The sequence below is a fragment of the Hemicordylus capensis genome, chromosome 6, assembly GCF_027244095.1.
Source record: "Hemicordylus capensis ecotype Gifberg chromosome 6, rHemCap1.1.pri, whole genome shotgun sequence".
Taxonomy (NCBI): domain Eukaryota; kingdom Metazoa; phylum Chordata; class Lepidosauria; order Squamata; family Cordylidae; genus Hemicordylus; species Hemicordylus capensis.
Genome location: NC_069662.1, coordinates 8,681,903 through 8,706,097, shown reverse-complemented (window position 1 = coordinate 8,706,097; position 24,195 = coordinate 8,681,903). Strand labels below are relative to the sequence as shown.

Here is a 24,195-nt window from a genome sequence, read left to right as displayed (position 1 = left end):
TCACCCACAAGGACACTTCTTTATAATGTTGCATCTTCTATACATCCCTGCAGACCTCCTCTTTGTTCATTCCCACATCATGGCCATATGCACAGTTGGGAATTCAGGTGTTCATTTACCTCATATTTCATCACACACCAGCAATTACAAATGTTGTTTATTTAGAAGAAAGATAATTATTTTTGTTGATAAGCATTACAACTGGGAATCCGTTTGTGTGTGTATGTGTGTGTGTGTGTGTGTGTGTGACACGCGCGTGCACACACACACACACACACATGCACACAGTGTTCTTGCACTGAATTACAGCCTCTCCCAATACACAGTCACCTCCCCAGTGGTTTTGATGAGAGATGGAAAAGTACATTGTGTAGATCTGGAAGATTCACAGCTATTTTGAAATGGAGTAGTCACAATGAGCTTCCATTATTTGTGTCTGGGCCCTATCTGGTTTTGCAGATGTTTTGAGTTGATGGCAGATTGCATTCTGGCTCATAAATACATTTTAAATATTTTCTCCGAATGTAGCAATTTGTGTGTTGGGGCATCAATGAGATTGCTCATTATATCAAGAAAAAGAAATGTCACCTATCGTGGTGGCACCACAGCAGGATGGCCATAGCAAGAAGGAACTAGTGCTACTCTCTGTCCTTTGTGGTAGTTAGAGTGCTGGACTAAGACCAGGGAGACCCGAGTTCAAATCCTCATTCAGCCATGAGACTTGCTGGGTGACTCTGGGTCAGTCACTTCACAGGTTTGTTGTGAGGAAAAACTTAAGTATGTGTGATCATTAAACATCAATGTTTCAAAATAGAATCTAATCAAAGAGAGATATTTACCACACAGGCAGAACATAAAGAAGACTTTAGACTTTTACATGTGCATAAACAGATGAGTGGTACTAACAAACAAGTCTTTGTGGTTACAGAATTTTCTTGCAGAGGTCTTTTATATTTTGCAGGTGGAATTTTTTTAATATCCTGAAAAGGGCAAAAAACAGGATAACAGAGTTCATGTGACTATTCCATTCTGTTACCATGAAAGAAAACTGTATTTCTGTTTCTGTACCACTTGTAACACTAACGGGCCATAGAGTGCTGATATCCTCTTACCATACACCCATTCATTATACTAGCTAGAACAATAATTGTTTCCTTTGGCTTCCAGCAAAATCACCTGCAAGAAAATGATCTCATTTAATTAAGGGAGCACTGTGTTTTTCTGCTGCATAATTTCCTCACACCAACTTTCATTTCCTTATTCCTCAGTGTGAGTATAAGAGGGTTTATGAAGGGGGTCCCTGAAGCATAGAACATGGACAACACACCATCAAAGGAGTCCTGAGATGCTGGACGCAGATAAGTGTAAATCGTAGGTGCATAGTAGATCACCACCAAAGTGATATGGGCTGAGCAAGTGGAGAAGGCCCGGCGTTTCCCTTGAGCAGTGGGAATCCTCAGGATGGCAGATATGATATAGACATAGGATGTCAAGATCAAGAGGAAGCAGGCCATGGCGACCAACCCAATGTCAATCAAGGTCACCATCTCATTGATGGATGTATCCGCACAGGCCAGTTTCTGTACAGCGGGAATGTCACAGAATGTGTAGGTCACTTGGTTCCTCCGGCCAAATGGCAAGTGGAAAGTGAGGGCAGTCTCCATTGCAGAATGTAGTGAGCCTCCAAACCAGATTCCAAATGAAAGACAGAAGCAAACTCGGTTGTTCATGATGGTGCTGTAGCGGAGTGGTTTGCAGATGGCCAGAAAGCGGTCCAAGGCCAGCACGGTATATAAGAAACATTCTGTGCAACCCAGAAAGTGGAAGAAGAAGAGCTGAGACACACAGCCTGCAAAGGAGATGACCCCATTTCCCTCTGCCAGCCAAGAAATCAACTTGGGCACCACCACTGAGGAGAACATCACGTCTATGATGGCCAGGTGGCAGAGGAACCAGTACATTGGCTTGTGCAAATTGGGATCGAGAGCTACCACTGTGAGAATCAGACTATTTCCAAAAAGGGACAGTAAGTACATGAGGAAGAAGAAGAGGAGCAATGGGAACTTCAGGTCTCTGGGGTACAGGAATCCCATAATTTCAAAGTTTTCAAGCAACGATGTTACATTTTCACACTCCATTCATAGGAGAGCAAAACCTATGGCGATTATCTGTAATGGCTTAAGAAAGAAAGGGAATTGCAATTGATGTTAGAAATGATATTTACTGGCTGACATCCAGACACAGTTATTCAACGGAACCACTCAGGAGTTACTCTAAAGGACTACTTCAGTGGAATGTCCTTCAAGGCATTTTAGTCAGGATGTCAGCCACAGTTTGGATTCTTTTGTCTTAGTTGTATGTTTAATAATAAATTATAAATGTTTGTTCAGGTTTAAGTAGAATTCCAAATGCTTAATTCTAAGCAGCCAGTTTCCCTATGATGTAGATTTCTCCAGCTTCCCCTAAAGTGGCATACATTTTAATGTGAAAAGTTTTTACTCCCATGTCAGTTCTCTGGGTGTGTAGTCATAGTTATCCTTGAGGACTCTTGGTTTCGATGGGGAGTGGAAGATAGCCTTTGCGGTTACAAAATTTTCTTGCGGAGAGCTTGGCCACAGTGACTCATGCTCGATTTCCCCACCTATGCTGTTTAACATCTTCATCTAGAAAGATCTTTTTGTGAAAAAATATACTCTATATTCCTTTCTGTTTTCATCATTACCAGCATTTCTCCCCAATTTGCATTGTCGGCATCTCCTACCCTCCTCCATGAGACAGGGTTGTTTACCCAGTTAAACAGCAGGATGCCGGGAGAAACAGGGGGTTCTAGACATCAGGATAGCCCCAGTGATTACCTTTGGGGGGGTCAGGAAGGGCTCAGAGGGATGTATAACAGCTGCTGGGAGATGGGCAGGTGCAGCCCAAGAGGCAGCCGTATGGTGGAGAGGGAATAGCAAGGCTATCAGCTTCACAGCTGCGAATGGGTGCAAAAAAGGCTCACGAAGAAGGTGGAGTTGGAGAACAACTCCCCTTTGGATGCCAGGGATTGTGTGGCCAATTCACTTGCCTGGCCAGGGAAGAAGGAGCAAGTGGGGAGTGGGGAGGAGTGTCCTAAATGTAGGACTCTATGTAAGGCAGGGGCTGCCAGAGATGAGAAGATCAGCAGGGATGAGGTTTGTCTGTCTGATGGACTCTCAGATGGGAGCTCAGGCTTTTTGCTTCCGCTGATAGAGGAAAGAGTGGACTGAATATATGTCCCTCCTCCCCCAACTCTGAGGCAAATGTCTGAGCCTATAATTTAGGGCAAGAGGGTGGAAAGTTTATCTGGAGAATTCCTCCTCCCTAAACATGGACATGCATTTTATGCAAATAAAACATCTTTTCTATTCCCCCCCCCCAAAAAAAATTACCACCATTTTTTCCTCTCTTCCTTTCTCAGATCTTTCTCAATTTTGCTCCTTTGTTTTCAGTACTGCACTGATGTGTCCCTTTATCTCTCAGAATTCTCTTTTCCAAGTCTTTTGAGGAAGAGAGAGCTTTGTCAACAATACCCAGTAATCAACTGCCTCAGGTGGTCAGGAGAAACTCACTGACATCTGAACCATAAAATAACGTGTTCTTCTGAAATAGTCATCCGTATGCAAAGAAAAGACGCACCTGATCAAAATAGCAGCTCACTTTTGGCAAGATACTATTTGTTCCTCGGACATAGATTTATGCTGAAGACCTGCCCTCTGGCTCTGCTTCACATCTTGTAGCCTCTGCTTTATAGTTTGTCTGTGTTCCTTTCTTTTTCTGCTTCCCTAAATGTTTTGTGTCCATTGGGTTACTGGGATCTCTACTCATGAGACTTGAGTTAGTTATTGTAACAGTGGAACCTCCAGAGAGCCTCATTAAAATGCCAAGTAATTTGGGAGAATAAAAAGGAACCATTCCATGATGCAACCTTGTCCCTGGTTATGAGCACCTCAGCCCTGTTTAGGAGAACACTTATGGGAGAGGTGTCATCCTGTCCATGGTGACTTTCTAAATCACAACGGAAATCTAAGGCAGTGAAGCAGCCTTCTAAGTACACCAGTGTAGGCCAGCTCCTAGTCAAAGTTCCCTCTGTAAGCCCTCCCAAGAGATCATTAGCAGTGATGGAGCAAATTAGGAGTTCAGCACATGATATGTTTCTGTCATCATTTATTTTCCTACCGTCTATAGACTTTGTATTCATGGTGTGGGGCTTTAAGTTTTGTCAAACTTCAAAGAAAGATTTCTGGTAAAAAAAGGAAATTTAATCTCTAAAATTTGTTCCATTTTCTTGTGAATTTGCTTCCAGTACAATTGAGTCTTATTACAAGTCCAACACATATGGAAAAATGACCCTGGTTGGTGATTACATTTCCAATAGTTTTTTGAAAATGAATTATCTATCTTATTAATTATCAGAGGAGTCATGTACCATCTGAAAAACATCTTATACCGGTTTCCCCTTAGGTTATAACACATTGTAAATTTAATGTTTCTTTTCCACTGGTATTCCCAGTCAGAAATATCAATCGCCCTGTTGAAATTCTGCATCCACTTTATCATGCACTGTTTAACCTGCTCCATCTCTGTCTCATATTTCAGCAACAGATTATATTTTTTTCCCAACAAATGGTCCTTATTTCAGCTAATTAAGTCTTCAAAGTCAGTCAGTTCTCTAAATTTTCCACCTTGTATTTGTAACTCTTTCTGTACTATTGAACTAATCTGGATCTGTTGAAACCAAGGTGGTTGTTGAGATTCGAAATCTGACTTACTCTGTGTTACGTCTTGAGTTAGACTTTGCAAAGTATATAAATTGTCTTTCCAAAATTTGTACTTATAAGAAAATTCTTCTTCATAAAAGTAAACATTCAAAATTGACACCAAAGGAGATAGTCTAGGACTTATTCTTTTGTGGTATTTATCCCAAACACACAAAAGACTATGTCTGATAGCATATTGTTGTATCTCCAAATCTTTTCTCGTACTGGTTACCCACAAAAAATTATGCAGTCCTCTGGAAAGTCCAGAGCTCTCTCTATACTGGCAAAACAACCATAAGGGGTTGTAATCTAATCGGAAATCCAGGTCAGGCAGCTAGCATAATAATAAAGCTTCAAATTGGGAATGGCTAGCCCACCTCTCTCTTTTAGATCCTGCATAACTTTAAATTGAATTCTAGGATTTTTGTAATTCCAAATAAATGAATTTAGCTGCCTCTGCCACTTATTCAAAATCTTGTCATTGATCTTTATAGGAATCATTTGGAAAAGAAAGTTCATTCTTGGTAATATATTCATTTTTATTGCAGAAATAAATAATAGTAAGAAGTCACGGAGCCGGTGGGGGCTGCGGGGACAGGGAGCTGCTTGGCTCCCTTTGGCTCCCTTAGTCCACTTTATGGTGATTGTCAGAGTAGCTTCAAAGAGTCCTTCTATGAAGAATGAGGGTGCCATATTAAAAGAACATTAGACAGTGGTGGCACCAGAAAAACATGAGAGGGGGCACAGAAGGGTCAAAGTGCATTTATGGGTGGATGAGCTGAGTCCCACATATCAGGTTTCTGAAACAGAAATGGGGGCCAGTGGGGGAGCAAGCCACTTGTTGTGGGGTTAATTTGCCCACCCATGCCTCCACTCAGGAGCTGCCCTTGACCTTAGAGGATGACAACAACAGCTTTGATGGGGCTAAAAGCAAATTGGCAGTCAAGAGAATTGGTTGCACAGTCAACTCACCACACGCACAATGGGGTCAATCATTTATTCATTCATTTATTTATTTATACTGCCATATCTATCTATCTATCTATCTATCTATCTATCTATCTATCTATCTATCTATCTATGCAGTGTACATAATCCAAGTTACAATATAAAATACATACAATAATCAAAACACTTCCACAGAATAAAAACAATTAAAACAATTTCACAGAGTAAAACAACCACACAGCTTAAAACCAGGTTTACCTAAAAGCCTGAGAAAACAGGTGTGTCTTAAGGGTCTTTTTAAAAGCTATTAGAAATGAAGAAGCTCTTATTTTGACAGGGAGTGCATTCCAAAGCAGCCCAAGAGAAGTCCCCGCCCTGAGACTCCACCAGATGAGCTGGAGGCAACCCTAACCAGACCTCTGCAGATGATCTTAATAGAGGGCAGGGTTCATGACAAAGGTGGCACTCTCTTAAGTACCCTTCACCTAAGCCATTGAGGGCTTTATGGGTAATAACCAGCACTTTGTGTTGTGCTCAGAAACATTTCAGCAGCCAGTTCAATTTTTAAAAAATTGGTCCTGGCTGCCACATTCTGTACCAATTGTAGATTACAGACTATGTAGAAAGGCAGCTCCACGTAGGGTGCATTACACTAGTCAACCCTGGAGGTTACGAGCATATTTAGTACTGTTTTAAGTTAATTTACCTCCAGAAATGGGCATAGCTGACATATCAGCTGAAGCTGATAAAATGCGCTTCTGGCCGCTGCCTCAACCTGAGAAACCAGAGAGAATTTGGGATCCGGGAGTACTCCCCATCTACTTACTGGATTTTTCAGGGGGAGCGTAACCCCATCCAGAACAAGCAGATCTAAATAATCTATTGGGTCTTAACTTCAGCCCTAACCCGCCATCAGTACCTATGTCCCATTTGGATACAACTTCAGTTTGTTGTTAATAATAATAATAATAATAATAATAATAATAATAATAATAATAATTTGATTTCTATACCGCCTTTCCAAAAATGGCTCAGGGCGGTTTACAAAGAGAAATAACAAACAAATAAGATGGCTCCCTGTCCCCCAAAGGGCTCACATTCTAAAATGAAACATAAGATAGACACCAGCAACAGTCACTGGAAGTACTGTGCTGGGGGTGAATAGGGCCAGTTACTCTCCCCCTGCTAAATAAAGAGAATCACCATGGTAAAAGGTACCTCTTTGCCCATTATCTAGCCCATTACTGCCTCCAGGCAGGCATTTAAGGAAGTGTTGCCATTTCTTGATGAAGTTGATAGGGAGAAGTAGATTTGGGTGTCATCAGCATATTGATAACACCCTGCTCCAAATCTCCTGATGATCTCTCCCAGCAGTTTCATGTAGATGTTAAAGAGAATTGGAGACAGCATGGAGCCTTGTGGAACCCCATAAGGTAACTCTCACTTTGCAGAGCAACAGTCTCCAAGTAACACCATCTGGAATCTACCTGAGAGGTAGGGATGGAACCACTGCAAAACAGTGCCACCTAATCCCTCCTCCCTCAGGCAACCCACAAGATACCACGATCAATGGTATCAAAAGCTACCAAGAGACCCCAAAGCATCAGCAGAGTCACACTCCCTCTCAATACCTAATTAGAGATCAGGCCGACCAAGGCAGTCTTCACCCCGTAACCCGCCCAAAAGCCAGCTTGAAATGGGTCTAGATTTGAGCTCATTTGTGACCTTTTTGTATTAGCAGAACATGGTCATATGAATTCACTCATCTTTTCTCTATGCCACAGTTTCCCCAGCGCAGTTTTCATCTCCTTGTTCCTAAGTGTGTATATGACAGGGTTTAAAAATGGAGTGATTGTGGTGTAGAAGATGCTGACCACACCATCCATTGAGCCCTGAGATGTTGGCCTCAAATAGTGGTAAACTGTTGGGACATAAAATATGAACACCACTGTAACATGGGCTGTACAAGTAGAGAAGGCTCGGCGACGTCCTTCAGAGGTACTGATCCGCAGAATAGCAGAGATGATATAGACATAGGAGGTCAGGATAAGGAGGAAGCAGGTCATAGCCACTAAGCCAACGTCAACCAAGATCATAAGCTCATTGAGTGTTGTGTCAGCACAAGCCAGCTTCAACACAGCAGGGATGTCACAGAAGATGTAGTTAATTTGGTTTCTCTGACCATAGGGCAAGCGGAAGGTGAGAGTTGTCTCCAGCACTGAGTTCAGGCAGCCTCCAATCACTGTACCCAAGGAGAGGATGAGACAGACTCTCCAATTCATGATGGTGGTGTACTGGAGGGGTTTGCAAATAGCCAGAAAGCGGTCATAAGCCATCAAGGTGTACAGAAGACTTTCTGCACATCCAAGGAACTGGAAGAAGAATACCTGAGTCACACATCCTCCAAAAGAGATGAACTTTCTACCAGGAATGAACCCTGCAATCATCTTGGGAACAACCACAGAGGAGAAAGCCATGTCGAGGATGGACAGATGGCAGAGGAACCAATACATGGGCTTGTGTAGCTTGAGGTTAGACGCTACCACCCAGAGGATCAAGGAATTGCCAGAGAGGGTCAATATAAATACGAGGAAGAAGAACAAGAACAAAGGGACCTTCATCTCTGGTGGGTATGGGAACCCTGAGAGGACAAACTCAGTTGGGGATGTTTGATTTGGACATTCCATTTGCAAAAGACTTCTCACAGCAAGATAAATTCAGTCGTTCTTTAAATTATGAATAAGATTAAACAATAAAGGTCACTGACTAAGACAGTGAGATAAGTCCAGAGGAGATAGGTGTGGGGTACCTGGATGGAGATCATGAAGCTGCAGAAAGGAATAAGATATCTAGGAAGGTATTGCCCTCCTTCTACATCAGCAAAGACCTTGGTAGATCACTGAAAGCATCCTGGCTGTGGAACACAAATATATTGCATTTGTGAGGGTTATTGCACACTGATCGCCTCAGCATCCTTAACTGCATAAGAGCAATTCAGAATGAGCTGCCGCTTTGTCCTTATGCTTCCCTCTGTGTGGCTTTAGAAGATGTTCAGAGAGATGCTGTCATGGGGTTACTATCCCAAGCTACAGATCCTTGCATGAAGCACCAGTCTGCATGCATACACCCATGTTCAAGGGTCTCTGCACAGTCACCTGCAAAAATGAGAACTGCTTCTTAGTTTGATGACTCCAGTAGACCATACACATTTAGAAGGGAGCTCAATTTCAAAAAGTTTGATCAGCACTGATTTAAAGAACAAGCATCAATGCTAGGGGTAGAAATGGCAACCCATTCTCTCCATGCTCAGTTAGGCATTATATTTTTGCACATGATCAGGAATGTGATCTATGAGGAATTTGGAGTAGATATCACTACCATTCCAGAATGCTAGAGGTAACACCTAAGGAAACAATGGGGTATTGACTTCCTGTCTCCTCTCTATGTGTCTACTGCAAACATTCATAACAAAACATGAGAGCCTATGTCTTAAAGCTCGCCCCCACCCTCTGTTCAAAGGACTTGAAAAGAACTCATAAGTCCTGATTTGTCTAGCTTTTTTGGAAGTTTACTAAACTAACTCAGAAGACTCAAAAATCATCCAGGAGACCTTCAAAACAAGCATGTCACACAACTATTTTGTCCTGTTCTGTCTTTTCAAAGGCTATTGAAAGTTCTGTGAATGTATTTGCAGGGAACAATATCATCCAGCAATATACCCACCTTGCCAAGGATATGTACCCCACTGATAGTTACTGATAGCTGATAGCAACTGGCTAAATGGCCACTTTGATACAGTGAGGTGTTTCCTTCTGAATTTTCTTCTGAATTTCTCAAGATCCAATGGATCCATTCTTGGAAGAATGGATCAAAACTGTTGGTTTGTTGTAGTAAAATTTTTGTGCCTTTATAAAAATCATCGGCAAAGCTTGCAGGAAGTTACTTGTTGGCTTCGTATCATTTCAGCTTATTTCTGTTCAATAGATTGGATATTTTCCTGATAGCAGATGTAGCTCCTCAATGAGAGGAATACAATTCCAGCTCCCCCCAAATCTTCACCCAGTGACAGTATCCACTAGTTGATTCGAGAAACTCTGAAATCAAGATTTCCTTCCAAAGGGATATACATTCTAATTTGTGACAAAAGCAACATAGAATCCTTTAGCATTTAGAGTATCTGCTATATTGTGGTGAGATTCCTTTTTGGACCAGAGCACACATCGTCAGAATTTGTCCCTTGCTTCTTTTGTTGTGCATTAAAATGTTCCTTTAATATTTCAAATCTGTTTCTTTAGACTTCCAAATCTATTTCAGTTGGAGGACAATGTGAGCATGCTACCAACAAAAATAAGAGGTAATTAATTAGGGAAGGCTCTCTTCATCGACAACTAAGGTAGAAGGAAGCATCTAGGTGGGAGCTCTTCTAATTCAGAGTAGAGGTCCATCTGCTGCTATCAGTAATGTGCTGGTTGAATGTTCTGCATCAACAAGGACATGTTAAGTTTCCCCCTCATATCTTTAAAAAGGTGCATCTCCCGTGAGTCCCACAACTCCTCCCCCCTCATTCATTCATTTGATTTCTCATTGCCACAATGTCATGACCATGTGCCCTGTTGAGAATGTTTATTACCCACTCTTTCATCCATTTACAGTGATTTGAGATGTTGTTGATTTGAAGGAAAGATAATTATTTTTGTTGCTAGGAATTACACTTGGGAAACCATATGTGCAAACACGTGTACTAGCACTGAACTACCGGTGCTCCCAAAGCAAGGTCAACTCTCCAGTGATTTTGAGGAGAGGTGAGAAAGCATGCACGATATTTGTTGGAGGATTGAAATTTTGTTAAGGTGAATATTTGGAGGAATTTGCCTGCTCTTCAGGAATAGGAGGACGATTTTTTAACTTGTTATTTTGGTAAAAGTAACTTTATTGTTCCTGTTAGTTTAGTTATGGATCCTTTGCACCTATGCTGAGCAATAGAGAAGAGTTGTCTTCCTTGTATTGGATGGTGCCAAATAAAAATGCTCAGTATATTGGGATTGTTCGCCTACTTAAGTATTTCAGATGGACCTGGATTGGCCTCCTTGTGTCAGTTGATGATGATGGTGGAGAAACTTTACTATGATTCATGCTGCCTATGCTCACTGAGAGCAATATTTGTATGGCATCTCTCAGCGGCCTTTGACACTATCGATCATGCTATCCTCCTTGACCGCCTGCGTGAGTTGGGTATCGAGGGCACTGTCTTACAGTGGTTCCATTCTTACCTTAGCGGGCGTGTCCAGTCAGTATGCATTGAGGACAGATGCTCTGAGCCATGGCCACTCCTTTATGGAGTTCCCCAGGGTCCAGTTCTTGCCCCTGTCCTCTTTAACATCTATATGGAGCCGCTGGGTCAGGTCATTTCCCAGTTTGGGGTGAGATTTCATCAATACGCCGATGATACTCAGCTGTATATTGCCATCCCAGACCATTCTGGAGATGCTGTTTCTGTGCTTACTCGATGCCTGGAAGCTGTTAAGGTCTGGATGAATCAAAATAAGCTCAGACTGAATCCCACCAAGACTGAACTACTCTTACTCAGCCCTCGTACTGGCCAACAGCTGGATGTGAACCTTGTTTTAGATGGGGTGGCGCTGCCCCGAAAGAGCTTGTACATGACTTGGGGGTCCTTTTGGATTCGCACCTCCTGCTTGAACAGCAGGTGGAGGCTGCAGCCAGAAGTCCCTTTGCCCAGCTCCATCTTATTCGTCAATTACGCCCTTACCTTGATCGGCAAGCGTTAATGACAGTGACCCATGCCCTTGTTATCTCCCGCCTAGATTATTGTAACGCCCTCTATCTAGGGTTACCTTTGAGGATGATCAGAAAGCTACAATGGGTCCAGAATGCAGTGGCTCATTTACTTGTGGGTGCCAGAAAATATGACAGGGTAACACCTCTCCTGCAGTCATTGCACTGGTTGCCTATTCGCTACCGAGTTCAATTTAAGGTCCTGGTTTTGACCTTCAAAGCCTGTGGGGTTTTGCACCTGTTTACCTACAGACCCGCCTCTCCCATCCAGTTACATCCCGTCTGGTCAGATCTGGTCAGATGGCCCTTTTGTCGGTCCCCGATTTCCGAGAGGTTCGGGGAGCTAGAACCCATGAAAAGGCTTTCTCGGTTGCCACCCCACTTCTCTGGAATTCTCTTCCCTTGCAGATTCGTTTAGCTCCTTCTTTGTCAATTTTTAAATCTTTATTGAAAACTTTTCTTTTTTGCCAGGCTTTTACCCTGTAGTTTATCTCTCCCCCCCATTAGTTACCTTAGTTTTATTTAGAATGTAATGTTAATGCTGTCTTGTTTGGCATGTTTTTGTACACCGCCCAGAGTCTTCGGAGTGGGCGGTATATCGAATGTTTCAAATAAATAAAATAAAATAAAATAAAATAAAATAAAATAAAATAAAATCTCTGGAAATGATGCCAAACATAGCTTCAGAGGTGTTTTTCAACTGCACAAGATCATTACCCAAAACTTTGCTGTCCGAGTCAATGTGAGTTTTGTCTATGTGGATACTGAATTTATGGCTTCTTTTCAAACATATCTATCTGTGAATGAACTTGATCTGCAGAGATCCTTAGCAAAGGTTTGGATCATGACAGCTCAGGGGAATGGTATTGTTTTTGAAACACAGCTCTCTGTCCCTACATAATCTGTGAATGGCAGCTTGTATTTTGTGTTCTACAGCAATGCGTTACCAAGACTCCAGGATTTTCAACAGGCAATTTCTTCCTGCCACTCTGCATTTCAATTTATGAACTGGCAGACAACAGGTGATTGTACATGGCATAGAAGTGAGAGTGATCTGAGAAGAGCACTGGAGGAGGACCACACGAGGGCCAAAGTTCTTGAGGATTTATTTGAACCTGTATTTGAACCTGTGATGGTGAGAGCTATGGGATCTACAATGCTGTTTATGCCATAGCACACGATCTTCATGATGTACATTCATTGTGATCCAAGCAGAAAGCTATGGGAGATGGGGACACAAGGAATCTTCAGAATATTCATCCTTGGTGGGTAGGATCTTCTCTTAAACACAGCCTGAATGTAAGATGCTGCTTGGTTGTGTATATGGATATAATTAATCCATGTCTGAGGAGTTATTAGTAAAAGCCAAAGATGGGGGTCTGAAAATTTTCTGTGGAAATGTTTCCAAAATGCAGAATCTCCTGAAAAATTTCCATGTACTTCATTTCACAGGTGATGTGGAGCATCACTCAGCTCTCTAGTACTCCTATTGTTAAAGCCAACAATTGGAGCATCACCTATATTCGATTCTCTGCCCTTCTGCTCTGCTTTCTGTGCTCCTTGCTGTTCATTGGCTGGTCCAGGAAGATGACCTGCTTTCTCCGTCAAACATTTTTTGGAATCATCTTCTCCATTGCTGTTTCTTCTGTGTTGGCTAAAACCATCACTATGGTTCTAGCCTTCATGGCCACCAAGCCAGGAAACAGGATGAGGAAATGGGCAGGGAAGAGAAAGGCATTATCAGTCATCATTGTCTGTTCTCTTATTCAAACTGTCATTTGTGCTGTGTGGTTGTCAACCTCCCCACCATTTCCAGAGCTGGACATGCACTCCCAGGTTGGTCAGATCACATTGCAATGCAATGAAGGGTCAGAGGTCATGTTCTACCTTGTCCTGGGTTACATGGTGTTTCAGGCCATCATCAGCTTCACTGTGGCTTTCCCTGCCAGGAAATTGCCAGACACTTTCAATGAGGCCAAACTGATCACCTTTAGCATGTTGGTCTTTTGCAGCGTTTGGGTGTCCTTTGTGCCAGCCTATCAGAGCACACGGGGAAATACATGGTGGCTGTGGAGATCTTCTCCATTTTAGCCTCAAGTGCTGGATTGTTCTGCTGCATCTTTCTTCCCAAGTGCTACATTATTCAGACCTGATCTAAACAGCAGAGAGCAGCTAGTAAGGAAAAAGTATGACTGCACTGGATTATTTTAAATAACGGTGTGCACAAAACCATTTTGCCCAGTTTGGTTTGAGTCTGAACCAGTTTCAAACTGAACTGGGCATGTTCAGTTCTGTGCCCCCGAACAACCCCCTCTGGCTCAGCTCAAATTCGAGCCAGTTTGGGATTCTAAAGTCTTTTAAAATTGTTTTTTAAGACACTCACCACCTGGAGCAGCAGCCTCAGGGGCTGCTACTGCAGCCATGGGAGGGTCTCTGCCAGCTCCCCCTACCCTCGCCAACCTCCCCACAGTCTTCAAAAGGCCATTCTGACCATTTATTTGGTGGTGGTGGCCATTTTGGAGGCCACAGCACATGCGCCTGGGCCATTTGCATGGCTGGGTCATGACTCCTCTTACAGTATTCCAGATCTATTTCCCCCCTTCAGGACCACTGAGGTTGAAAACTACCTTTTCCTGGCCTGTGCAGTGGTTTGCCTTGTTGGCCGCCATCAGATCATGAGGCGCCATCAGATCATGAGGATGGCTTCACATGTCATGGCAGCAAGTAAGTACAGCAGAGCCACCAGTTCCTGCCAGGTGTGTGTTCTCAGTGGTGCTACTATTTCCGTGATGTGTGAAGCCAGAAATGTTGGGTGGAGTGAAGATAAGGTGACCATTATACATTCAGGAAGAGCGATCAGCAACAATGGAATCCTTGCAGGTTCCACCCAACACCCATTTCGCAAACAGGAATGTGGCCCCAGGATATGTTCTAGGGTATAACAAGCTCCAATTTCATGATTCAGTGTGCTTTTTGCATACCATCTACCTTGGAGTCGCCAGCTGCTTGGGTGATTTACTGTTCACGGGCCACCACGCCAGATTGTGTTCAGTTCTTCATGCCACTCTCCAGTTTGGCTTTCTTGCCTAGCCCAATCTGCCCAGTCTTCCTTGCTAACATAGGAAGCTGGTTCCATGGAGGAAGCACCCTTGTGGATTCACCTCTGTCATCTTACCCCTCTAGTCTTCTTGCTCCTGCTTCTGATTGAGCTGTCCCTGAGGAACAAGGTCCTTTGGTTGTTCCAAGAGCCCCGAGGTCTCTTCGCCCAGATCAGGTGATATGAACATTTGCCCCTTGCTGGGCCCCCACGCTATCCCTATTCCCTTTTCTTAAATCCAGATGCCTCTTTCTCTAAAAGCCTCTTTCTCTAGCCCTCTTGGGAATTTATACAATTAGGACTTTAACACAAAATGCCTCTTTGAAGTTTGTCTGGTTAGTAATATTGCTTTAACCACACATTTATTTCGCTGTACCCCTCCCTCCAATAAAAAGCTTTCTTTTGGTTTTTGAAATTTCAACCTTGCCTCCATCCCGTCTTTTCCTGGGTCCACAACTTTGTGTAAATTTAATCTGACATGGAACTGTTCCTTTCTGAGCTAATTTCCCCATGCAAGCCTGAACACAAATTTAGGGGTGTTCACCAGTCACCCTGGGGCAGTTTTATTGAGAAGACTTGGCCATTAAAAAAAGCAAAACAATATATTTCTTTTTGCTGTTGCTTTCCAGGAATGTGTTGGTTTTACATACAAAAATGTTGAATAGATCAAATTATTATTTTTAAATGCCCTTAGAGTACTTATGTGTTGAAACAAAAGCTTGAAAACAAAACCAAATAAATTGAAAAAATTGTGATTTTCACTCGTACAAATTACTGAATATCCATCTTATTACCTGAGGTAGCATGAGTGGGAGCAGGTTCTCAGAGGATGAAGTTTTAAACCCACACCTGAGAGAGGGAACATTTGAAAATTCTCAAATGAACCAGTTTGTCAGTGCACAAGAGAGGTCTGCATTCCTGAACCCCAGTGGAGTCTGTTTAGGAACATAGGAAACTGCCTTTTACTGAGTCAGACTACCATTAGTCCCTTCAGCTCATGATTGTATAAACTGATTGGCAGCAGCTCTCCAAGGTTTCAGGCAGGAGTCTTTCCCAGCCCTACCCAGATATGCCCAGGAGTGAAGCAGGGACCATCTGCATGCAAGCATGCATATGCTCTTCCCCATCCACGGAGGGGAACATCTTACAGCACTCACATGTTGTCTCTCATCCAAATGCAAACCAAAGCAGACTCAACTGAGCATAAGGGACAATTCATGCTCACTGGCACAAGGCTAGCTCTCTTCTAACCCTAACCCTGACAGAACTTGTGTGTGGGCAAAACGATACCTCATGTTAAGACCATGAATGGCCCAGGAGTGTGGAGAAACCACCTAAAACAATTCTCTAAAGTGAAGAACCCTGACATTTTATTTAAATTTCACTCTGAAGAAATGTTCACTCTAATTTTGTGTTTGAAATTCCAGATAGCAGCCAAATGGCAGGTCTGAGCTGTATCAGGATCCATGACATGGGTGGGGTGGGGTGGGGGGTTAACCTTTTGCCTTCACCATGGGTCTGATCTGGGTCACACACCTCCCCCCTATGGCTTGCTCTGGAAGAGCTCCCATTAGTGATGGTATCTATCTATCTATCTATCTATCTATCTATCTATCTATCTATCTATCTATCTATCTATCTATCATTTCTTGTAATGTACTCAAGGCAATTTACAATCCAGACACATTATTATATAGCACCATTTCAAAGGATACAGCCTGGGAGCACAGAAGAATGGGAAGGGGGCATATCGAGAGTATACCCTTCAGGACATCCTCGGACCTCTATGGGTGTCCTGATGCCCTCCTGGTGTGTCGCTTGATCACATGTGGGAGCTGCTCATCCAAATGGGTCCTAAACATGCACTCCAAATGCTTGTTGAAAGCCATTTGGATAAACAGCCCCCAAACATGACCAAAAGATGGGCTGGAAGAGTGTCAGGACATCTGTGCAGGGCATCCTAATGGGCGCCCTCTTGGCACATCCCTTCTTATTCATCTGTGCTGCTGGGCTGTATCATTTGAACTGGCCCAATATTAAACCAAATGAAAAGGGGATGTGAAAGGAAAATTAGCAAGTTCAGGTACAACAACGACAAATATTTATATCCCACTTTTCAAAAAGGTTTTCAAAGTGGTTTACATTGAGGAATAACAAATAAATAAATAAGATGGACCCCTGTCCCCGAAGGGCTCACAATCTAAAGAGAAATGTATGATAGATACCAGCAACAGTCACTGGAGGTACTGTGCTAGGGGTGGATAGGGCCAGTTACTCTCCGCCTGCTCAATAAAGACAATCACTGAAGCTCTTCTCACGATCCATGAGAAGAGCTTCTGTCGGGTCTGCATGGCTGGAAGCAAACTGGCAACCAGGTGAACTGACACAACTCTGGTTAGATAGATTGAAGCATAAATTATCCTATTCACACAATCAACTCACCACATAATGGAGTCAACTTGAGTTTATTTGAATGTCAACATGCTCAGAACATGCCCATGTGAATCTCCTCTTGCTTACTCAGTGTTGCTGTTCCATAGTTTCCCCAGAGCAGTCTTCATCTCTTTGTTCCTAAGTGTATATATGACAGGGTTCAAAAATGGGGTGACTGTGGTGTAGAAGATGCTCACCACACTATCTATTGAGTTCTGGGCCGTTGGTCTCAGATAGTGGAAACTCACTGGGACATAATATACGAGCACCACTGTAATGTGGGCTGTGCAAGTAGAGAAAGCCCGGTGTCGCCCTTCTGTGGTGCTGATCCTCAGAATAGCTGAGATGATATAGATGTAGGAGGTCAGGATAAGGAGTAAGCAGGTCATGGCCACAAGGCCTACGTCAACCAAGATCATAAGCTCATTAAATGTGGTGTCAGCACAAACCAGCTTCAGCACAGCAGGGATGTCGCAGAAGATGTAGTCAACATAGTTTCTCCGGCCAAAGGGCAAGTGAAAGGTGAGGATTGTCTCTAACATTGAGTTCAGGCAGCCCCCAATCATGGTCCCCAAGGAGAGGATGAGGCAGGCCCTCAAATTCATGATGTTGGTGTACTGGAGGGGCTTGCAAATAGCTAGGAAGCGGTCATAAGCCATCAGGGTGTAAATAAAACTTTCTGAACATCCAAAGAAGTTCAAGAAAAATATCTGAGACACACAATCTGTAAAAGACATGACTTTCCCACCAGGAAAAAACCCTGCCATCATTTTGGGGACAACCACCGCAGAGAAAGCCATGTCCAGGATGGACAAATGGCAGAGGAACTAGTACATAGGCTTGTGCAGCTTGAGGTCAGATGCGACTACCCAGAGAATCAAGGAATTTCCAGAGATAATCAATATAAACATGAGCAAGAAGAAGAGGAACAAAGGGACCTTCATCTCTTGTGGGTACGGGAGCCCAGAGAGCACAAACTCAGTTAGGGCTGTTTCATTTAAACACTCCATTTGAACAATACTTATCTCAGCAAGATCAAATGGGCTATTCTTTTTCTTATAGATGAGGGTGAGGTAAGATGCTTAACATAGAGATATGCAAACATGTGCCTGGGCCCTTCAAAGTGGGTAGGAGGCACTTCGATTTGCAGAGAGGGATAAGGTCCTGAGGCACTGGTGCCTTTTCCCGAAGCAGCTAAAACCTTGCTAGATGATTGAATGCACCCTCCTGGGGGCACTCACTGATCCACAATAGTAAGGGATATTGCATGTTCACTGCCCCATAATCCTGATGTGAACTGGGATTGGGGAATCCAAAGAAAGCTGCCGTTTTGTCCTTACGCCAACCTCTTTGTGGCTTTAGGAGCAGGTCTGAAAAATCTCTGTTAGTTCTCTGATAATTCCACTGTGTAGCTACTATCCCAGTTCACAGATCAATACATGTTGTATGCAGACAACTGGCTGCAAGGATTTTTGTACATTTGCCTGCAGGACCAATTATTTATATTAGGTTTGATTATTCCAGGAGATCATGTAAGATCACGTTTGAAGAACACTGACTTAAAGGAACCAGTTCCAGATGTAGTGATAGCAATGGATTTCCTAAATAATCAGTTAGACACATCACAGTTTGCTCATGGTCAGGAAAGTGATCTAAAAGGAATTTCAGGTGCAAACCTTCATCATTTCCAAATAGTAGAGGCAACACACAAGGAAACAACAAGCTATTGACCTCCTGTCTCCTCCCTATGTTTTGACTGCAAACACTCTTGCTATTATATTTGGAAACAGAGTCCAAATCTCAAAGATATTTCTCTCCCTTCCTCCTTTGATATTTCTCTTAGTTAACTCCTTTGTCCAAACAACTTGAAAATGCCCCAGAAGTCCTGATTTGCACACTTTTTCTATAAGCTTACAAATCTTCAATTATTTCCAAGCATTGGATATAGAATTTGGAAGACTAATAAACCACACAGGAGAACATGAAAGCAAGTATGTCAGCCCATCTTCTTAGCATGATCTGCTGCTTCAAAGACTACTTCAGGTTCTGTGAATACATTTGGAAGTCTGCATTCCAGCTATATAATCCACCTGGTCAAGGATACAAATCTCAGCTATAGCTACAGATAGCGGAAGCTTCTGATAAAATGACCTTTGTGATATACCTACATCTGAATAGCCCATGGTTTTTCTGTTCATTAAAACGTTGGTTATACAAAATGTAACTCACAAAAGCTCACAGAAGGTTACTTGTTACTTGTTGAGGTCTCATCTGAGCTTCTTTCTAATCGGTAGATTTAGCAGATATTTTACTGGAAACAAATCTGACATCCCAGACATACATAACTTCATCTGTCCCAAATGGTCCTTCACCCAGTGATAGCATCTAGGAGTTGATTTTTATGAAAATTCTGCAGCCAAGATATGCTCCCAGAGTCATAACTGTTTTAATGTGTGTCAGCAAATCTTGAAGAATCTTAAAGATTATTACCTGTATTGCAGTATATGTACAGTATTTGTGGATTAGAGCATACTTGACCAAGTGTCCTTCCAGTCATTTTCCCGTCTTTTGCTGTAGTTGCTTTAATGTCCCAAATCTACATGTCTCAGATGTTTTAGCTGGAAAACAATGATGAGCCCACTGGCAATGATAAATGAGAGCTAATTAGGGAAGATATTTTGCTTAGAGAGAGCACAGACAGAAGGAATGTTCTAGGATGGAGCTCTTCTTTAATTCAGTGTAGATGTTTCTCTGCTTTTATGGAGAACCTGTTGGTTGAATGTTCTGCACCAAGAGGAACATATTAACATCCCCCTCAGGTCTTTCTATAGTTGCATCTTCTGTGAGTCCCCAAACTCCTCGTTGCTCATCCTCACAATGTCATGCCTTGCGCACTGTTGAGAATTAAGATGTTTATTCCCTACTCTTGCTTCAAATGCTGGTGCTTACAAATGTGGTTTATTTGGAAGGAAGACAATTATTTTTGTTGCTAAGAATTGTACCTGGGAATCCATATTTGCAAACAAACAAACAAACAAACAAACAAACAAACAAACAAACAAACACATGTTCTAGCACTAAGAGAGGAAAAGAAATCTAATGCACATATGAAGATTTACAACTATTTTGAAATGGGGTTGAAACAATGCGTTGCCATGGTTTCCTTGTGGGCCCAAGGTCTAGGTTTGTGGAATGTTCTGTGTACAGCTGATTGCTTTCTGGCACATCACTACAATGTTGAACATTTTCCTGAATCTGGCAAGTTGTGAGCTTGAGTTGTATTGGAATATAAATGAGATAGTTATCACAGCAAGAAAAACAATCATCACCCATGGTGGTACCATCACGGCAAGATGGCCATAGCAAGAAGAATGGAGCTGCTGCCATGTTTGTGGGCCCTAGAGGGCTCTCTGTCCTCCTCCTGGTGCCATTCCTTGTACTATAGTTTGGGTATCTTTTCTAAAACCTGAAACTCAAACAGAGGCAGCTTTTTGACATTTCCCCCTGGAACTGAGGATATGCCTTGGTTAAGGGCCCAGGAAGGCTCTTGTTGGCCCTGGGATAGAATGTTGGGGTGGGCACCATTCCTGCCTCCCTCCTTCTGTCACTGCATTCACTACCGTCTACCAGCCCATGCCAGCATACCAACCTAGGGGGTATTGCTGCCACTGGGCACAGATGTGTGGGCTCTCCAGCCAGTGAGTACTTTCTTAGTTGACACAGCTGGGAAGCTCTCACTGGCTGGATGGGTTGCATGTGTGCAGGATCAAGGCAGCCATGGCATTCGGAAATAGCGGGAGGGGGTTGGTGTGGCACCCACTGACAATGATGGCACTGGGGAGGGAGGTGTTGGGTTGGCACATGCAGTGCCCACCAATAGCAGTTGTTGCAGCTGCTCCAGCAGCTGGACTGGGGAGTGAGGAGTGTCGTGGTAACCCCTGCACCCCTGTGGCCCAGGGACATTGCCCCCTAGCTCAGTGGTGGCTAGGCCACTGGTCCTGGGACTGTAGCCACTCCTAGGTTATGGAATGCACTCCCTACATGCATTTGTGGCTTAAATACATTATTGGCTTTTAAGTGAGCCATTAAGACTTATTTGTTTGGTCTAGTGTTCCAGGGTTTTAAATTGTTTTAATTGTTTTAAACTGTTTTAATTGTTCAGATTTTATTATTTATTGATTGATTTGATTTATTTGTATACCACCCTTCCAAAATGGCTCAGGTTTTTTATGGTTTTACATTTGATTTTTGAATGATTATATTTAGTTTTAGTTTGTAAACTGCCCAGAGCTGTTGGACTGGGTGGTGTAGAAATGTTAATGTTAATAATAATAATAATAATAATAATAATAATAATAATAATAATAATACCACCACCACACAAGCCATAAACATCTGGGCTATATCTATTAGTAGATATACTGCAGGAATAATAGACTGGACCCAGGCAGAGCTAGAGACGCTAGATCGTAAGACCAGGAAAATCATGACCATCAATCATGCTCTGCAACCCCACAGTGATGTAGATAGGCTATACCTTCACAGCTCAGGTGGAGGAGGAATGCTGCAAGTCCATCAAACAGCAGAGGAGGAGAAAAGAGGCCTTGAAGAATATATCAAGGACAGTGAAGAAGATGCACTTCAAATGGTCAATAATGAGAAACTTAATAGCCAATGAAACACCAATGAAACAAAGCAGGCCTACAAGAAAGAACAAGTAAAGAATCAAGCAGAAAAATGGAAAAATAAGCCACTGCATGGTCAATATTTGCACAATATAACTGGAAAATCAAACATCATCAAGACCTGGCAGTGACTTAAGAATGGCAACTTGAAGAAAGAAACAGAGGGTTTAATACTGGCTGCACAAGAACAGGCACTAAGAACAAATGCAATAAGAGCAAAAGTCGAAAAATCCAAAACAAACAGCAAGTGCCGCCTTTGTAAAGAAGCAGATGAAACCGTGGACCACCTAATCAGCGGTTGTAAAAAGATCGCACAAAGACATGACAAAGTAGCAGGGATGATACACTGGAAGATCTGCAAAAAATACAAGCTACCTGTAGCCAAAAATTGGTGGGACCATAAAATTGAAAAAGTTGTAGAAAATGAAGATGCAAAAATATTATGGGACTTTCGACTACAAACAGACAAACATCTGCCACACAATACACCAGATATAACTGTAGTCAAGAAAAAAGAAAAACAAGTTAAAATAATCGACATAGCAATACCAGGGGATAGCAGAATAGAAGAAAAAGAAATAGAAAAAATCACCAAATACAAAGATCCACAATTTGAAATTGAAAGGCCGTGGCAGAAGACCGAAATAATCCCAGTGGTAATTGGTGCCCTAGGTGCAATTCCAAAAGACCTTGAAGAGCACCTCAACACCATAGTGGCCACAGAAATCACCATCAGCCAATTATAAAAAGCAACTTTACTGGGAACAGCCTATATTTTGTGATGATATCTATAATAATAACAACAATATTGATAATAAAATCCAGCCATCCCAGGTCCTTGGGAAGGACTTGATGTCTGGATAAAACAAACCAGTCAATAACACCTGTCTGACTGTGTAAAAAAGAAATGATGATGATGATGTTTTAATATTTTTACATTATCATTTTGCCTAGTATGTTTCTGCTAGTTATATCAGCAATTGGTGCAACACAGTAATTGTCTGGCAATGCCTCTGTTTCCAGACTCTTTGGGGAACTTGACTTCCCTTGAGTCACTGAATGCATATAAAATATCCATATTACGTGGAGCCCCAAGATTTCCAGCCATACCATAAGAGCTTATATCAATACTTCATGAAGGGAAAAGAGCCATTGGTTATATACCCTGAACATTTAGAGGAGACTTTCTGAGCATGTTTCTTCCAAGTGTATCCTCAGATCGATTTCTATATGCACTGTTCCTAAACGTAGATCATTCCTGCAGAGAGAAAACTGGGTATTGTAAGCCAAAAAGAACTGTTTGTTTGTTTTTAAGGAGATGAAACACATTTGTATACATTGGTTAACATCTAAACTTAATTTCTCAATAGTACCACTAGGTGAGTAGTCTAAACTTAGGACTGCTAAATTTCAGTAGGACTGCTTCTATAATCAAGATGTCAGCCTTTCAGCTTAATCCACAGAAAGTTGAAATGTTGGAGATTTAAACATCTGTTGGATCCATTCTATGCAATGCTGGAGAATTCATTCAAATCTAGATTTAGATTTAGATGTTGAGATGCTATGGCTGATTAACGTAGTAGCTAATGTAGCATTTGCTACGGGCCCTGCGTTTTAGACGGGGTTAGATATTTTATCTAACATGGACCAAATAAAACAGGTAAAGTTTTAACTTTAATTCCCTGTTGGAAGCCGAGCATGCGGAAGCCCCGCATGCTCGGCTTCCAACAAGGAATTAAAGTTAAAACTTTACCTGTTTTATTTGGTCCATGTTAGATAAAATATCCCTTTCCTGCTAAATGTGCCTTTTAAGAGAAGGCCCAGCACAGCATTTGTCCAGTGGCTGTTGCTGGTGCCTACCACATTTTTCTTTTTAGAACGTGAGCCCTTGGGAGACAGAGAATCATCTATCCACTCTTTATTTTTCTATGTAAACCACTTTGAGGATTTTGATTGAAAAATGGTATATAAATGTTCACTGTCGTTGTAGTAAGTGTGAGTTTGTGGCTTGGTCTCCCATTCTCCAAAATATAGCAAATGAAAGAATTGAATTACTTTACTATGCAAGTAAATAATGTATGTTTTAATATTTATGTGCATTTTTTAAAAATTTAGGGCCCCTTTAGAACATATGCTACAGGCCCCGCACTAGCTTAATCCAGCCCTGTTGAGATGGTGTGGGATGGTGTCAAGTGTGGCCCACAGTATTGCGATGCCTAAGACAAGGTGTCAACATGCCACCTTGCCAGAAGCTCCTGATGGGGGCCAGCCGCTGTTCAAAATCAACCCTTGCAAGCTTTGAAAACGGCATGGTGGGCAGGGAGGAGGAATGATGGCCAGCACCGCCTCTTCTCTCCTTGTGCTTCTTGCAAGCTTTGCAAGGAGAATGAAGAGAGGCACTCCTTGCAAAGTTTGCAAGAGCCAGATCAGTCCCAAAGATCTGTTCTGATGGCAACAG

General features: G+C 42.4%; 2 protein-coding genes and 1 pseudogene across 2 annotated transcripts; all 3 read right to left on the bottom strand.

Annotated features, from left to right (window-relative positions):
- Positions 1-1,196: 1,196 nt before the first annotated feature.
- On the bottom strand, positions 1,197-2,138 carry LOC128329698 (olfactory receptor 10G6-like). Its single transcript, XM_053261275.1, has one exon. The coding sequence runs from the start codon at positions 2,136-2,138 to the stop codon at positions 1,197-1,199; it is 942 nt and encodes a 313-aa protein (XP_053117250.1).
- Positions 2,139-7,474: 5,336 nt separating this feature from the next.
- LOC128329697 (olfactory receptor 10G6-like) lies at positions 7,475-8,413 on the bottom strand. The gene has a single exon (XM_053261274.1). It carries the CDS (start codon positions 8,411-8,413, stop codon positions 7,475-7,477), a length of 939 nt encoding a protein of 312 aa, XP_053117249.1.
- An 8,722-nt stretch (positions 8,414-17,135) lies between these two features.
- LOC128329696 (olfactory receptor 10G6-like) lies at positions 17,136-18,062 on the bottom strand (annotated as a pseudogene).
- Between the last annotated feature and the right edge of the window lie 6,133 nt (positions 18,063-24,195).